General features: G+C 46.5%; 1 protein-coding gene across 1 annotated transcript in view; it reads left to right on the forward strand.

Moving 5' to 3' along the window:
• Nucleotides 1–2308: 2308 nt before the first annotated feature.
• The window catches only part of ZFAND3 (zinc finger AN1-type containing 3), a 208370-nt gene continuing 192477 nt past the window's right edge, over nt 2309–18201 (forward strand). The window contains exon 1 of the mRNA XM_073628748.1: nt 2309–2644. Coding sequence (XP_073484849.1) covers nt 2574–2644 — 71 coding nt within the window. The 5' untranslated portion in view covers nt 2309–2573. The remainder of the gene's footprint in view (nt 2645–18201) is intronic.

Consider the following 18201-nt stretch of genomic DNA (forward strand, 5'->3'; position numbering starts at 1 on the left):
GTAGAGTTATATGAGTTCGCTGGCAGTTATAAGATTTAGAAAGAATTATATGAGTATCTCTGGCAGTTATTTGACAAGATATGAAGGTCTCTGGTTGGATGGTATGAGGATATCTAGTTGGATGGTATGGGGGTCTTTGGTATGAGGATCTATGGTTGGATGGTATGAGGAGCTCTGGTTTGATGGCGTGAGGAGCTCTGGTTGGATGGTATGAGGGTCTCTAGTTTGATGGTATGAAGATCTCTGGTTGGATGGTATGAGGATCTCTGGTTGGATGGTATGAGGATCTCTGGTTGGATGGTATGAGGGTCTCTGGTTGGATGGTATGATGATCTATGGTTGGATGGTATTAGTAGCTCTTGTTGGATGGTATTAGGAGCTCTGGTTGGATGGTATGAGGATATCTAGTTGGATGGTATGAAGGTCTCTAGTTTGATGGTATGAGGATCTCTGGTTGGATGGTATGAGGATCTCTGGTTGGATGGTATGAGGATCTCTGGCTGGATGGTGTGAGGATCTCTGGCTGGATGGTGTGAGGATCTCTGGCTGGATGGTATGAGGATCTCTGGCTGGATGGTATGAGGATTTCTGGCTGGATGGTATGAGGGTCTCTGGTTGGATGGTATGAGGATCTCTGTTTGGATGGTATGAGGAGCTCTGGTTGGATGGCATGAGGAGCTCTGGTTGGATGGTATGAGGATCTCTGGTTGGATGGTATAAGAATCTCTGGTTGGATGGTGTGAGGATCTCTGGCTGGATGGTATGAGGATCTCTGGCTGGATGGTATGAAGATCTTTGGCTGGATAGTATGAGGATTTCTGGTTGGATGGTATGAGGGTCTCTGGTTGGATGGTATGAGGAGCTCTGGTTGGATGGTATTAGTAGCTCTTGTTGGATGGTATGAGGATATCTAGTTGGGTGGTATGAGGGTCTCTGGTTGGATGGTATGAGGATCTCTGGTTGGATGGTATGAGGATCTCTGGTTGGATGGTATGAAGGTCTCTGGATGGATAGTATGAGGGTCTCTAGTTGGATGGTATGAGGATCTCTGGTTGCATGGTATGAGGTAATCTGGTTTCATGGTGTGAGGATATCTGGTTGGATGGTATGAGGATCCCTGGTTGGATGATATTAAGGTATAAGGTTGGATAGATTGAAGTTCTCTGGGTTAGATAGTATTGGGGTCTCTGGTTGGGTGGTATGAGGTTATCTGATTGGATGGTATGAAGGACTCAGTATTGGTATGATGGTATAAGGGTCTCTGGTTGGTATGAGGGTCTCTGGATTGGATGGTATGGGGGTCTCTGGTTGGTATGGGGGTCTCTGGATTGGATGGTATGAAGGTCTCTGGGTTGGTTGGATGGTATGGGAGTCTCTAAGTTGGATTGTATGAGGGTTTCTGAGGTTTTTCTCCTGTCTCTGTGGGGGTCTCCGGTCTCTATTAGAGGTCTCTATGGGGATATGTGGTCTCTATGGAGATCTCAGAATATATATGAGGGTCTCAGGTCACTATGAGGGTCTCTATGGAGGTCTTAGGTCTCTATGAGGGTCTCTGGTCTCCCTGGAGGTCTCTGGTCTCTATGAGGGTCTTTGATCTCTATGGAGGTCTCAGGTCTCTATGAGGGTCTTTTGTCTCTATAGAGGTCTCTAGTCTCTATGGGGGTCTCAGGTCTGAGGGTTTCTGGTCTCTATGGAGGTCTCAGATCTGTATGAGGCTCTCAGGTCTCTATGGTGATCTCTGGTTCGTATGATGGTCTCTATGGAGGTCTCAAGTCACTAAGAGGGTCTCTATGGAGGTCTCTGGTCAGATAGTATGGGGGTCTCTGGTCTTTATGGTAATCTATATGGGGGTCTCAGGTCTTTAAGGTGATGTATATGGGGGTCTCTGTTTGGATGGTGTTGGGGTCTAAGGTCTCAATGGTAATCTATATGGGGGTCTCTGGTTGGATGGTATGGGCGTCCTCTATGGTGATCTCTATGGTGGTCTCTATGGGGTCTCTCCTCTTCTCTGGCTCATCTCCAATCTCAACCAAACATCGCCCTCTCCAGACTGTACCATGTAGGGTCCTAGCGGGGGGGTTCCCGGTCGCTGAGGAATTGATGATCGGGCTCCCCTGCTGATCTCCGCCCCCCACACCCCGCCTCTATTATTATCACACACTATCCCCCCTGGACGTCCCCGGAGTAGTTCGGTCCCCGGTTTCCGGGCCTTTTATAACCCTGCCCCCCCCCTCCGGGAGCCACGATGGTTTCTTCCTTTTCCAGCTGATTTCAGGTCTGAGCTCTCCGCTGGACCCGACCATTCCCGGAATAGGGGTGTGCGGCCTAGTTCGGCTCCAGGCGCTGTGTCCGGTGAGGCTTAGACGGGGAGGTGGCGCTGTGTGGAGATATTCTCACCATCGTGAGGTGCCGAGAGACAGCCTGACCCCCCTCCACCGCCGGACCGGACACTCACACAGCCCTATCGGGGCGGCGGCTCCCCCCCGGGCAGCACTTGGAACGTTCCGCCTCCAGCTGGCCGGCCTGGAATCACGGCTCCGATCCTCGGCCGGGACCGAACCGCCGCCTCAGCCATGGGAGACACCGGGAGCGAGCGCAGCAAGCCGCCCAGCCTCCCCCCGCGGTGCCCCTGCGGATTCTGGGGGTAAGAAAGCCGGGCCTAGGGCCCCTGACACCCCCCAGTGACACCTTCCGGGCCCCTGACACCCTCAACTGTCACCCTACAGGCCCCTGACACCCTCAACTGTCACCCTACAGGCCCCTGACACCCTCAACTGTCACCCTACAGGCCCCTGACACCCTCAACTGTCACCCTACAGGCCCCTGACACCCTCAACTGTCACCCTACAGGCCCCTGACACCCTCAACTGTCACCCTACAGGCCCCTGACACCCTCAACTGTCACCCTACAGGCCCCTGACACCTCCACTGTCACCCTACAGGCCCCTGACACCTCAACTGTCACCCTACAGGCCCCTGACACCCTCAACTGTCACCCTACAGGCCCCTGACACCTCCACTGTCACTCTACAGGCCCCTGACACCCTCAACTGTCACCCTACAGGCCCCTGACACCCCCCAGTGACACCTCCTGGGCCCCTGACACCCTCAACTGTCACCCTACAGGCCCCTGATACCCTTAACTGTCACCTGACACCTCAACTGTCACCTCCTGGGCCCCTGACACCTCCACTGACACCCTACAGGCCCCTGACACCCTCAACTGTCACCCTACAGGCCCCTGACACCTCCACTGACAGCCTCTGGGCCCCTGATACCCTCAACTGTCACCTGACACCTCCACTGACACCCCCTGGGCCCCTGACACCCTACAGGCCCCTGACATCCCCCCCGCTGACACCCTCCGGACCCCTGGCACCTTCATGACACTTTTCGGGCCCCTGACACCTCTAACGTCACACCCAAGTGACACCCCCTGGGCCCCTGACGCCTCCACTGACACCTTCACTGACACCCTACAGGCCCCTGACACCCTCAACTGTCACCTGACACCTCCACTGACACCCTCCAGGCCCCTGACATCCTCAACTGTCACCCTCCTGACACCCTACAGACTGCTGACACCTCTGCTGTCACCTGAGACCTCCCAGTGACACCCTGCAGGCCTCTGGACTTCTAACACCCCTTAAGTAACCCCTTCTGGGTCCACGGCACCTCCAGTGACACCCTCCAGGCCCCTGACACCTCTACTGTCACCCCCCCCAGTGACACCTTCATGGCCCTTGACACTTCCACTGGCACCCTATTGGCCCCTAATACCTTTAACTGTCACCTGACACCCCACAAGTAACACCACCTGGGCCCCTGACACCCTCAACTCACTTGACACCCTCTGGGCTCCTGGCACCTTCCAGTCACCTGAGCCCCCCCCCCACTGACACCCTCCCGTCACCTGAGACCCTCCCGTCACCTGAGACCCTCCCGTCACCTGAGCCCCCCCCCACTGACACCCTCCCGTCACCTGACCTCCTTCCCCCACTGACACCCCCCATTCTGTCCCGGCATAGTCTCGCCTGTGATGGGTGTGGGGAGTCCATTCTGCTATTTCCTGCCCCATTGTACGGCTCCTTCCCCCCCCCCAGGGATGATCTGTACTGGTGCCCCCAGTTCTCCCAGTGATGGTTGTGTGTCCCCCCTCCATAGGTATTGTGTTACTGATTGCCCCCCCCCCCGATAACCGACACGTTCCGGATCATATTCACCAATGTCTGATATCACCAACGCATCCCCCACACACCTGATACACCCTTAGCGCCCCTTACTGATGATATGGGAGGTAGAGCAGTGCTGGACCAATCCTGGGGAGTCGGGAGCTTCCCAAAATATGGGGTCCGAGTTCTGGACAACTCCAGTCCGGTGTTCTGTCCTGTAGTCCGGGCTGAACGTGGATCTCTGGCCGTTGGAAAGGTTAGAACCCCCATCAGGTTTGTCCGTGTCCCCGCTGGGGAGATTTCCCCTCATTTCCTGTCCTGGAGTCAGAGGTCTTTGGTACAGGGGGGACCCCCCCCTCCCCAAAGTGGAGACGGCCATGAAAGCGGATTATTGGTGGTTGATTCCGGATCTGTTTATCAGAAGTATAATAGTGGTGGAGATATAGAGAACCCCAATATTCCGCTGAGCACCAAAGGATCCCCCAAATCCTCCTGGGTTGTGGTACGGATGAATGAATCAAACATTGAAGGGCCACACCGGAATAGTCAAGTCAAACGCAAGTCAGAGACAAAGTGTTTACAAAGCCAACGCGTTTCGGAGGATACAACTCCCTTCATCAGGGCTAAAAAAAAAAAATATGAAAATGAAACAATGTATCCAAACTCAGCGATAAAAGAATCGTTATCGTTTTTCTCTGCAGCTCAAATCTACAACGTTGGAGCAACAATAAGAATACTTCAGGTGTAACTAAAGGCAGAACTTTATTTTTTTTTACTTTTGGATAGAGTGGAGAGAACTCCTTTTAAAAAAAATATTTTTTTCTTTTGGGTGTTGTGTTTTTAATTTTGTTTTTTAGGGATAACCTTTCACTTCCTGTCCCATAACCAAAACAGGAAGTGAGAGGAAATCCCTGGTTGTCCTCACTGGAAAGTTTTCCCCTTTAAAAGGTGGGACTTTCTTTCGCTTTCGACGATAACAGGTCACCGGGACCAATGGAGAGGGTGCAAAAAGTCTTGCCTTTAGTTAAACTTTAATGCTCCATTCACGCTTGTTGCGACTTTGGTCACATGACAAGATCCCTCCCTGCTGCTTGTAATAGCAATCCAGTGGATAGTTAGCCGCTCTGATTGCTATCACAAGAGAGCCGATTACCGGCTCTAAAAAAATAAGTAAAAACGGTACGGGGGTGATGACTGCAGATGCACACAGCATCCCGCTACAACGACTTGAAGACCGGTGACGTAACAGGAACGTGACTGGTGGGCAAGTGGTTAAAGCTTCATTCACACTTGTGCGACTTGGACATCAAAGTCGCAAAGACAAGCCGCAGCCCATTCCTTTTTTTCAATGACACCCGTTCCAATCATTACTTAAAAGTCGCAGCAGCTTTGAAAAGCTGCCCACACTACTTTGATGCGACTTTGATCAAGAAAGCGTAAAGATCCTTTTTTATTGGTTGGACTTTTTTTTTTTTTTCAACCCGACTAATACGTAAGATCAAAGTCGCTCTTAAAAGTCGCGATCCCAAAGTTGCGTTGGAAATCGTGCCACTTTGGAGTCGCGCTAGTGTTGAATGGAGCCTTAACTGACCAAAAGGAAGCAATTAAAAGAAATGGATACGTTGTTTCATTGTGTTGCTTTTATTAAGCCTTGATGAAGGGGGTGAAGCTACATCCTCCTTCGGTAAACAATCCATCTTTGGAATAAACTTGTCTAGAGATGGATATTGCGGTGTGGCACTTTAATTTTTAGATTCACTTAGCAATGAAAACCTGACACTAACCTTTCCCTGCAACAAAAATGGCGCCTGTCCGCACACTGCCTTCGGCATTGAGCTCCTCTTAGGAAAAAAAGTGTCTTCATCTTGCTCTCCTACCCATGGGAGAGGCTCTTCTAACATGTTTCGCCCAATAGGGGCCTAATCTTTACAATTAAGCCTCTATTGGGTAAAACATTTTTGGGGAGGCTCTTCCGTCACTAGGAGACCAAGCTGCAGAGATTACCATCGTTGGTGTGCTGGGAGTAATTGTACCCCATCGTTGGTGTCATTTGGGGGAATAGCGCTCCATTGTTTGGTGTCCTTGGAAGGTATTTTGTCCCCTTTGTTGGTGTCAGTGGGGGAAAATGATGCCCCATTGTTGGTATCAGTGGACGAAACCGTGACCCAGGGGCCAGATAAAAGCAGGCGAAGGGCCACCGTTTGGAGATCACCAGTATAGAGTATTAAAAGTATCAGGGTGCAGTTTGTAGATCACCCAGCCCCACCAGGAGACCAGTGCATCACATGGTAATGGAACTATAAACCCATTATCCATATTGGCTCTTACAGATGCTATTTGTACTGGAATGTTACAGTTCAATATATAGCCCCTCCCCAACAGACCCTTTGCACTCAGTTGCCAGAAAAATAGAAAGCCTGACCCAGCGGATGTTGGCTGACCCTTGCCCATCGTAACTAAGGCAGTGGCGCCACTTCTTCATCTGCCTTACGAGTCTGCAGGTTCCTTTGGATTGGTTTAAAGTATGATCATCGGAGGGGAGTTTGAGCATCATTAAGACCATACAGTTTCTAGGACTTCTGATGGCGCCAATCTCAGAATGTGTATAAAGTACAGAACGCAAGATGGCTAACCCGAACATGTAAATTGGCAATCCTTGGTGGATACAATACAGTTATGGCAAATGGAGACCAGTATTGGAGAATAGGTCATAGCACTCTTGGCTGTATGAGGTGCACCATGCGGGATCTCTAATGAACATCCAACGGTGTCTTCAACGTTCAGGGGAGTATTTGATTAATAATAACTAGAAGATCTGGTCTGATGAATTTTTCCAGCTTCACCACCAGTTATGGTAGAGTTTGGATGCAGCAAGATGCCTGTGGGATATCTTTGAATGCAGAAGGGAGGTATTGATGTCTGGTTTGGTAGTAGTAGTCAGTCAAAATATCTACATCAAACTGGAGCAGCCATCCCTGAACAGTGATGGCAACATTTGACGACACCATTAGTCTTCCTTGTATAGAGTAGGCAGATTTCTGGACACCAAGGATGGGTTATGTAACGGGAACAAGATGGCTCCACAACTTTTCCAATAGGAGCAACCATCCCTGAACAGTGATGGCGACCTTCAACAACACCATCGGTCTTTCACCTATAATATTGGGTTTAACATCTCTACCTAGGCAATTTGAGAACACCTTCAACCATGTGACTCAAAGGATTACTACCTAGGCAGACTTTTGGACACCAACGATGGGTTATGTAACTGGAACAAGGAGCTTCCACAACTTTCCCACCTCCTGTCCTCTGGTTGGACAATCTACATCACATATGTCAAACACAAAGCCCACCAGGCCTTGTCATGTGGCCCTCACACCCAGTTTTGCAGCCGGAACACGGCAGAACTCCATTCCGCCACCTACAGCTCTCACTCACCGCTGTCACTTGTAAACACAGAAGCCTACTATTTTTACAAGGGACGGGTGGGGTTGCACACTGTGTAGCCAACCCCTGAACTCTGCAGTCTGTATGTAACACACTCCTGAATCCTGCATTGTATATGTAACACACCCCTAAACCCTGCACTCTCTATATAATGGACTTCTGAACTCAGCACTCTGTTCATAAGGCACCTTTGGAACTGTACTCTGTACATAATGCACTTCTGAACACTTCACTCTGTAAATTGGACACTCCTGAACTCTGCACTCTGTATGTAGAGCAATCCTGAACTCTGCGCTCTGTAGGTAGCGCACTCCTGAACTCTGCGCTCTGTAGGTAGCGCACTCCTGAACTCTGCGCTCTGTAGGTAGCGCACTCCTGAACTCTGCGCTCTGTAGGTAGCGCACTCCTGAACTCTGCGCTCTGTAGGTAGCGCACTCCTGAACTCTGCGCTCTGTAGGTAGCGCACTCCTGAACTCTGCGCTCTGTAAGTAGCTCACTCCTGAACTCTGCACCCCGTGCATAGATTACTCCTGAGCTCTGCACTATGATAGTAGCACACTCCAGATACAACCAGCCCTTTGAGGGCAACCATACTGCAGCCCGCAATGAAATTGAGTTTGACACCCCGATCTATATCTTCACATACCATGGTGATTAGATTATTATGTCTGTACTACCTGTGTGGATGCAAATGCCGGGGTATGTTCTTGATGCTCATCAGAAGTAAAAGAGTGGCTTGCAGAAGCTATAGAAGGTCTTCAACATTACAGAACAAGTTCAGATGAATGTGACCAAATCTACTACCTGCTATACCATGACTTGGATAAATGAGAACCCTCACAGACTTTCCATCTGGTCGGCTTTTACACCAGCACACTCCAGGACCATGAACAGCCACCACCTTAGCATGAGACAGCTACTATGGGCCAAAGGTTTTCCATTCTGGTGCTGGGCAAGGCTTTCTATTTTTTTAAAATTGTACCCAACCATGGTGTCACTAATTTCCTCGCCAATGGTGGTCATTTGAAAATCCTGTATAAATTAGAGCTAAATAGTCAAGAGGTTTGGATAGAGCAGTCCTTCTCAACTCCAGTCCTCAGGGCCCACTAACAGGCCAGATTTTAAGTATTACCTTGGGGAGATGCAGACTAGAATACTGCAATCACCGAGCAGCAAATGATATCACCTGTGATGTATTTCAGTTATTTTGCAAACCTGGCCTATTAGTGGGTCCTGAGGACTGGAGTTGAGAACGACTGCTCTATCCAAACCTCTTGACTATTTAGCTCTAATTTATACAGGATTTTCAAATGACCACCATTGGTGAGCTAGAGTAGGGATCTCCAAACTACGGCCCTCCACCTGTTGCGGAACTACACGTCCCATGAGGCATTGTAAAAATCTGACATTCACAGACATGACTAGGCATGATGTAGTTCCTGAACAACTTGAGGGCCATAGTTTGGAGACCCCTGGGCTAGAGTATCAACCCAAATATGGGGAACTTCCATCCACCTAATTCCAATCTCGTACTCTAGATTATAAATTAGAGCTCTTTGGATTACATAGTTACATAGTAGGTGAGGTCGAAAAAAGACACAAGTCCAATTTTTGTATTCTGGGAGTGCGTCAGATAACAGGGCTCTTTAAGGAAACCTGTACTTGGAGACTATTGGGGGAATCCAATAAAGCCCTAGTGACGATTTTCTGGTAGAATGGTCTGCACCAAATTCATAAATTTCTATCGCCAGTTTCAGTAGCTTTACCGACACGTGGCAGATTCAGGTAGTTCTTCATAGCGCCAATTTACAAAATTCAGAAATAATCAATTACAAAAATAATTACATCCAGTACATAGATAACAAAACTATAGCTAATTAAAGTGGGGGTTCAGCCCAAACCTACTCGAACGCTAAACATTCTAAGCCTAATCTATCTAAGCCTGTAAAGAGAAGATTGTTATACTTGCCTGTTCTGAAGCCGCTCTGGTCTGGTCTCCAGAGGTGGCTTCTGTGTAGAGCGAGAGCCAACAATGGCTGGGAAATGAAGAGATGACATCACCCATAGACTTACTATGGGGCATCCGTTGTCGGCTGTCTCTGCTCTACAGACAGCTCAGCCTGGGACCAGAGCGACTTCAGAACAGGTAAGTATAGCAATCCTTCTTTTTTTTTTTTTTTTTTTTTTTTAGGGTTTGATAGGTTAGGCTTAGAGTGGGGCTGGGAGTAGTTGTAGCAATAGATTTAGGTTTTAAGTGGAATTCCAGTTTAAGACCAACTCTAGCTCAGTTCTTAGGTCCACTCTGAGCAAAGAGCACTCACTGGAGCTCTGGGTTGTGCTGGGGGGGGGGGGGGGGGGGGGGGCGGGAGCGGCTGGCTCAGGCTCTCAGGGGCCCGCTGAGAGGCTGAGCCAGCTGCTGGTCAGGCAAGTGGGCGGATCCCAATTATTGTCAGGATCCCTAGACCGGCTCTGTGCCATCAGCCGACAGGGGGGCTTTGGCCTGCTGTCAGCTGAATCTGGGTCACAGGAGTACAGGACCATGTGCATTCCTGTGACCCACAGGAGATATATGGCCATACGCCTCCTTTATCATAAGGCAATAACATGTAGACTCAGCCGAGTTGGTCCGTATACTGCCACAGAGCCCCTGAATCTGGAGTAAGCGTTATAAACACTGACTTACTCCAAGATTATAGAAGTCCTCATGCACACGAGGGCCCCCAAGCAGGAAGAAGTATACCCATTGCATTGTGGGATGTAAGGTGTGCCAGGAGTGTGTTGCACCCACTTGGGTCTCAGGTTTGCATGGCACACATAAGCAAATATTTAACAAGGCAATGCTATGCACTGGGGCAATATTGTGCTGTCTGCTTTGGTAGCTCTAGTTTGTGCAAAATGTCCAAATGATCGATTAACTTTGATTTCATTAGCTAGCCCACAAAACTTTAGGACCATCCTTAGTTCCTTAGTTATTGAGAAGGATGTGAGTTGCCCATGGGTCAGGATTCATGTAATATATATTTATAGATCTGTACACATGCAGTCCCAGACCACAGTCACAGCTCAGACTGTTTTTGACTTGGCATCTGATACCAAAGTTTGCAGCCCCCGTTCAGCAGAATAAAATACAGATGAGACAGATGTGGTCACTGTGTGGTCACACCATATCTATAAACCACCTAATGCTGAATGTAATGCACCAGAAGAGATTTGTCCATCCATTGTAGGTCCATTGTGGGGTGTTCGCACCAGCCAGTGTGGTATAGGTTTATCAGCATCAACATTGAAAGATTCATTTCTTCCAACTAATACCTATGATACGGCACTATTACTCCTACTGACACCAGTGATGAGGCACTATTCCTCCCACTGACACCAAGGATGGGACACTATTCCTCCCACTGACCTCAATGATGGGACACTATTCCTCCCAATGATGGGGTACTATTTCTCCCACTGACATCAATGATGGGGCACTATTCCTCCCTCTGACACCAATGACGGGGCACTATTCCTCCCACTGACACCAATGACGGGGCACTATTTTTTGCACTGATGACTATGATAGGGCACTATTCTTCCCACTGATACCAATGATGGGGCACTTTTTCCTCCCCTTATACCAACAATGGGGCAATATCCCTCCTACTACTATCAATAATGGGGCATTCTTTACTCCTATTGACGCCAGGGCATTTACTACTCACATTGGCCATAGTCTGGCTGCTGAAATGCCTTCCTGTTCATGCACTCTTTCATACAACCTCGTCCACTGTGGATCTTATGTGATCCCAACATATCATAATTTCTTATACAATTTTACCAGATCGCATTTAGTTGTACAACCACTTTGTAACAAATGGATAAGGTCTTAATAGCTGTCCAATTTTTATCAATGGAGGCAACTAACCAGCATATTCCTGTACCACTCGCCCCCACCGGGGACCACAGACTTTGGGACACCTACCGATTATCAACTGCCTGTCCATTTCCCTGGATTTACACCACCTATAATCCCCATACTGTGAAGGCCAGCACCCCTCATCCCTTCTTACCTAGCCCATGTGACTGGACGTCAATGAGTTGACCTGTTGGACTTTCCCATAATGTATTATTGGTGATGTTGGTTATGCTTTACACACTGCAGAGCTGATGTTCCCATATCTTGGTCGCCTTCAATTCAAACAAACTGGAATTTAATCAGTAGCCAACACATTTATGCCAATGGAGGCAATTTACCAACATCTCCTCCATGTTGGTGACCATCCGCTATTTTTGGAGGCATCTTAGATTGTAGGACACATCATACAGATTTTAATCAACCTTCTGCCTATTTCCCTGGACATAGAGCACCAGTAATCCCCTTACTGTGAAGACTTATCGTCAACTGTCTGCCAATTTCCCTGGACATACACCACCAATAATCTCCTTTCCATGAAGAATTGTCATCAACTGCCTGCCCACTTCTCTGGACATACACCACCAGTAGGCTCCTTACTGTAAAGTCTTATCAACAGCTTGCCCATTTCCCTAGACATGCACCACCAATAATCCCCTTAGCATGAAGGATTGTCATCAACTGCCTGCCCACTTCCCTGGACATAATAATCCCCTTACTGTGATGGCTAATTGTCAACTGCCCGCCCATTTCTTTGGACATACACCACCAGTAGGCTCTTTAGTGTAAAGGATTATCAACTGCCCACCCATTTCTCTGGACATACACCACCAGTAGGCTCCTTACTGTAAAGGCTTATCAACTGCTCACCCATTTCCCTAGATAGTCACCACCAATAATCCCCTGACTGTGAAGACTTGTCATCATCTGCCTACCCATTTCCCTGGACATACACCACCAATAATCCCCTTAGCATGAAGAGTTGTGAACCGCCCCTCCACTTCCTTGAACATCCCCTTACTTTGAGGACCACCGATAATCCCCTTTGCATAAAGACTTGTCATCAACTGTCCCCCCCCCCCCCCCCCCCAATTTCCTGGACATACACCACCAATAATCCCCTTAGCGTGAAGACTTTTCATCAAGTACCCACCCACTTCCCTGGCCATACACCGCTAATAATCTACTACTGTGAAAGCTTGTTATCAACTACTTGCCTATTTCCCTGGACATACACCACCAATAATCCCCTTAGCGTGAAGATTTATCAACCACCTGCCTATTTCCATGGACATACACCACCAATAATCCTCTTACTGTAAGACTTTTTATCAACCGACCACCCATTTCCCTGGACGTTCACTATCCCCTTACTTTGTTGGCCATGGCCCCTCATCCCTTATTCCAGCCCATGTGACCTGACCTCTATTGTGTGACCTGTAAGACTTTATTGGATTTTGTTTTTTGCTTATCATGTTTATAAGGCATTGATAATTATGTTTGGTGTTTTTTTTACACTCTGCACAGCAAATATCCCAGATCTTGGTCACCCCCAATTATAACAACTTGAAATCTAAAGGAGATTTAGAAAAATACTTTAATAGTGCTTCAAAAAAGAAGTTATTTTACACTCTTGTCTATGTATACCTAACAGCGGTTCCATAGAGTCCTTCGGTTCCTATAGAGGTTGCTAGGGGTTCCTTGAGCTGCGGCTGAATAACTTCCCATTTTCTGGTGCCTTGCGTAATTCTGGTGACAAGTCCACTTGGCAGAACCAGCTGCATGACACCAATGATATTTTTAGCTGTCTTCTATATTGCTTCAAAATGAATTATATTATTTTATAGTCCTTGTCTATTTATATTCAACCAGAGTTCCATTGAGTCCTTGGGTTTCTACATAGGTTGCTCTATGTGGCTGAATGACCCTCCGTTTAATGGTGCCTGCATAGTTCTGGGGCCAGCACCACTTGGCAGAACCAATTGCATGACACCAATAGTATTTGTAGCGGTCTTCTAATTTGTGTCAAAATGAATTAAGGTATTTTACACTTGTCTATCTATGCTAAACCAGGGTTCCATTAAGTCCTTGGGTTCCTATAGATGTTTTTATAAGAATCCAAGGACTCTATGTGGCTGAATGATCTCCTTGTGGCTGAATGACCTCCCGTTTACTAGTGTCTGGGTAGTTCTGGGGCCAGCATCGCCAACTGTATGGCACCAATGGTATTTTTAGCTGTCTTCTTCTATATTGCTTCAAAATGAATTAGGTTATTTTACACTCTTGGCTATCTATATTCAACCAAGGTTCCATTGAGTCCTTGGGTTGCTATAGCACTCTATGTGGCTGAATGACCTCCCATTTAATAGTGCCTGCGTAGTTCTGGGGCCAACACTGATTGGCAAAGTCATCTGCATGGCACCAATGGTATTTGTGGCTGTCTCTAAGGGTGGCATCGGTCACCAAAGCAAGAGTTATTTTTCCCACTCCCCCCACTGGAATTCTTTTCAGCAGGAGTTCCTTGAAACCTGACAGGGTTGCTATGGGGGTACACTAGTTAGGAAAGGTTGCTTCAGTCAGTGACAGTTAACTTTTGTTTTTATTACATTGCCGCACATGGGCAGATAGTGGAAAGCAGACTTGCAGTGGGTGTGTCTGCTCTGCTATCTAATAAGCAAGGGAGGTGCTTCAAGAGGAGTATACATAGTTACATTGGTCCAGCTTGGACCAACTATGTATATACCATACCTGCCCTGCGGCATTGTGGTTTTCCTATTGTGGCTTTACATACCCCCATACTCCAAAGATTGCAGCTTTCTGACCTTTCCTGGTCCTGGTGTCCACATCAATATTTCAGTAAAATGAAACCAACTTATTGTTTGTCTTGCTTGACTGTTCACTTCTAGTAAAGATGAACAGACATGCCAAGGTGAGCCAACATCAGAGAAGAAACCTTGACACGTTTTGTGCTTTGTTTTTGCGAAATGCGTCAAGATTCTTTTTTGATGTCTGTTCATCCATGGATTTTTTACGCACAGTCAAGCAACATAAAGGGGTCGAGACAGTTTCATTTTACTGAAATTCTATTGTTGTGTTCCACTTCTGACCAATTCACCTCTTGATATGAAGTCCGATAATTCTGGGTTTGAAGTACCATGTGACTCTCTTCATGCTTTCTCGTGATGCCACACCAGGTTCTTGATGGCCTTCCTCCAGGCCCAAGCGCAGTCACAAGGTGGCGTAGCAGTTCTTAGCCCCGTGTAATCTCTTGCCATATTGACTTGGAGCTGATAGAAATGATAGCCTCTCGGTTGTAGATGGGGGTTGCCATCATCCATGTGAAAATCCTCTCTTGGGATTTTAAAGCCAATCAAAATCACTGTGTGTGTGTGTGTGTGTGTGTGTGTGTATATATATATATATATATATATATATATATATATATATATATATATATATATATATATATATATATACACACACACACACACACACACACACACACACACACACACACACACAGGGGGTCCCCGAGTTACGAACCTCCAACTTGCGAATAACTTCTACTTACGAACGGGAGGCGGCGTGACGTTCTGCGCATGCGCGGCCATTTTTCGACAGTGGGCACATCGGAATCCATCAGAAAACAGCGGAAAACGACGTCTGCGCATGCGCGGCTACTTGACAGAACATCGCAAAACACCGTCTGTGCCGTTCTGCGCATGTGCTTCCAACTTCCGAACAAATCCGACTTCCGAACCATTAGGAAGTCCCTAACCCGTTTGCAACTCGGGGACCCCCTCTCTATCTATCTATCTATCTATCTATCTATCTATCTATCTATCTATCTATCTATCTATCTATCTATATATATATAATCAGTTGTGCTCATAAGTTTATATACCCTCACAGAATTTATGATTTCTTGGCCATTTTTCAGATAATATGAATGATAGCACAAAAATGTTTTCTTTCACTCATGGTTAGTGTTTGGCTGAAGCCATTTATTATCAATCAACTGTGTTTACTCTTTTTAAATCATAATCACAACAGAAACTACCCAAATGACCCTGATCAAAAGTTTACATACCCCAGTTCTTAATACCGTGTATTGCCCCCTTTAACATCAATGACAGCTGCAGGCATCACCCTGGTACCGTTTTTTTTAGAGCTGACAGTCAGCTCTCTAACAGCCGCTTGGCTGCTAATACAAGCAGCAGTAGGGGATGTCCCCCACCCCCTCCTGTCACCTTCCGCGGCTCTCCCGTCCCACCAGGAGACCCGCGCTACACGCCGGCACGTCCGCTGGCCGGCTGGAGACTCGAACAAAGCCGGAATCGGCTTAGATTGGGTCTCGGACGTAGAAACCCGGCAGCGACATCGCGACATCACTTCCGATTTACTGGAGTCCTAAATGCCCCAGTTAAAAAAAAAAAAATAATAGTATTCCAAACCGCCAAACTTGGCGTTTTGAATGCTTTAAATGCAAAGGAGGGATTTGGGGTCTTGTAGACCCCAGATCCCTCAAATAATACCGGACACGTGACTATTGCTGTCACAAGGGATGTTTACATTCCTTGTGACAGCAATAAAAGTGATTTAAAAAAAAATTTAAAAAATTATATAAATATAATATAAAAAAAAAAAAAAAAAAAGGGACAGTGTGTAAAATAAATAAAAATGTTAAAGCGCCCCATCCCTCCCGTGTTCACACGCAGAAGCGAAAGCATATGTAAGTTTTGCCCGCAAATGTAAACAGACCTCCTCTCTAACTTTAAATAGGTAACCGTTAAAATTTTTTAAAGCCTCGCCTATGGAGATTTCTAACCACTGCCGGACCGCCGCACACCGATACATGTCCTAACTTTGAAGAGGGATATCTTTGTTATGGTAGCAGCTAGCTGCCATAACCCTGGTTAACCTGTTCTTCGGTGGGCGGTCCGGTTTCCAGTAATAGTGGTCTCTGCGGCAGATTTGCCGCAAGATCACTTTTATCGGCGGTGGGAAAGGGCCCCCCCTCCCGCCTCGCTCCAGTGCCCTCCGCTGCTTACAGGAGCCGTCGGCAGCGGTGGAGGCGGTCGGTTCCTTCTTCCTGCTAGGCATGGAGATGAGTGAGGGGGAAGATGGCCCCCACCAGTCTCCATACCATTGCAGGGCAAAAGCGACGTCAAAACGTCACTTCCGCCCATAGTTCTTAAAGGGCCATTTTTTTTTTCAAATGACAAAGTTAAAAAAAAATGTTATTGCATTTTAGTGTAAATATGAGATCTGGGGTCTTTTTGACCCCAGATCTCATATTTAAGAGGTCCTGTCATGCTTTTTTCTATTATAAGGGATGTTTACATTCCTTGTAATGGGAATAAAAGTGACACAATTTTTTTTTTAAATGATCAGTGTAAAAATAAAAGGTAAAATAAGAAAAAAACATTTTTTTAAAACGTGCCCCTTCCCACTGAGCTCGCGTGCAGAAGCGAACGCATACGTGAGTAGCGCCTGCATATGAAAACGGTGTTCAAACCACACATGTGAGGTATCGCCGCGATCGTTACAGTCAGAGCGATAATTCTAGCCCTGGACCTCCTCTAACTCAAAACATGCAACCTGTAGAATTTTTTTAAACGGCGCCTATGGAGATTTTTAAGGGTAAAAGTTTGTCGCCATTCCACGAGCGGGCGCAATTTTGAAGCGTGACATGTTGGGTATCAATTTACTCGGTGTAACATTATCTTTCACAATATAAAAAAAATTGGGCTAACTTTACTGTTGTCTTTTTTTTTATTAAAAAAAGTGTATTTTATCCAAAAAAAAGTGCGTTAGTAAGACCGCTGCGCAAATACGGTGTGACAGAAAGTATTGCAACGACCGCCATTTTATTCTATAGGGTGTTAGAAAAAAAAATGTATATTTGGGGGTTCTAAGTAATTTTCTAGCAAAAAATAAAGTTTTTATCTTGTAAACAAATCTCAGAAAGAGGCACGGTCCTTAAGTGGTTAAACCAAACACAACCCAAAGAAGAAAGGAAAAAAAAAAAAAAATTGATTTTTTTACTTTTTTTTTTATTGGATGTTTTGTAGCAGAAAGTCATATATATTGTTTTTTTTTTTTTCTAAATTGACGCTCTTTTTTTTTGTTTATAGCGCAAAAAATAAAAACCGCAGAGATGATCAAATACCACCAAAAGAAAGCTCTATTTGTGGGAAAAAAAAGGAAATGAATTTTGTTTGGGTACAGCGTCGCACGACCGCGCAATTGTCAGTTAAAATTACGCATATGCCGTATTGCAAAAAAATGACCTGGCCGTGAAGGGAGGTAAATCTTCCGGAGGTCAAGTGGTTAAATACCAATTACAGGAACATCACAAACTTGGAATGCAATTCCATTTTTAGAGTTTTGTGTGGAATGTGTCACATTTGGCTTTTTATTTCTCTCTTTTTTTTTATGTCATACCGATACAAACAAAAGAAATTAAACATGAGAATGCCAAAACATCTGTGATTGCAATCATTTTCTGGGCGAAGCGGTGCGTTATCTTACCGAAAAGCAAGGGTGCCAATATTTTTGGCCATGACTGGATATCTTGGAGATTAGTGTGAAGGCCAAAGATGGTTTTTAGATTTTGGTTTTGGTTGCCTTTTTAAAATCCCAAAAGAGGATTTTTTTTTTTTTTTTGTAGACATTGTGCCA

The sequence above is a fragment of the Aquarana catesbeiana genome, linkage group LG04 (assembly GCF_042186555.1).
Source record: "Aquarana catesbeiana isolate 2022-GZ linkage group LG04, ASM4218655v1, whole genome shotgun sequence".
In the NCBI taxonomy this organism is placed as follows: domain Eukaryota; kingdom Metazoa; phylum Chordata; class Amphibia; order Anura; family Ranidae; genus Aquarana; species Aquarana catesbeiana.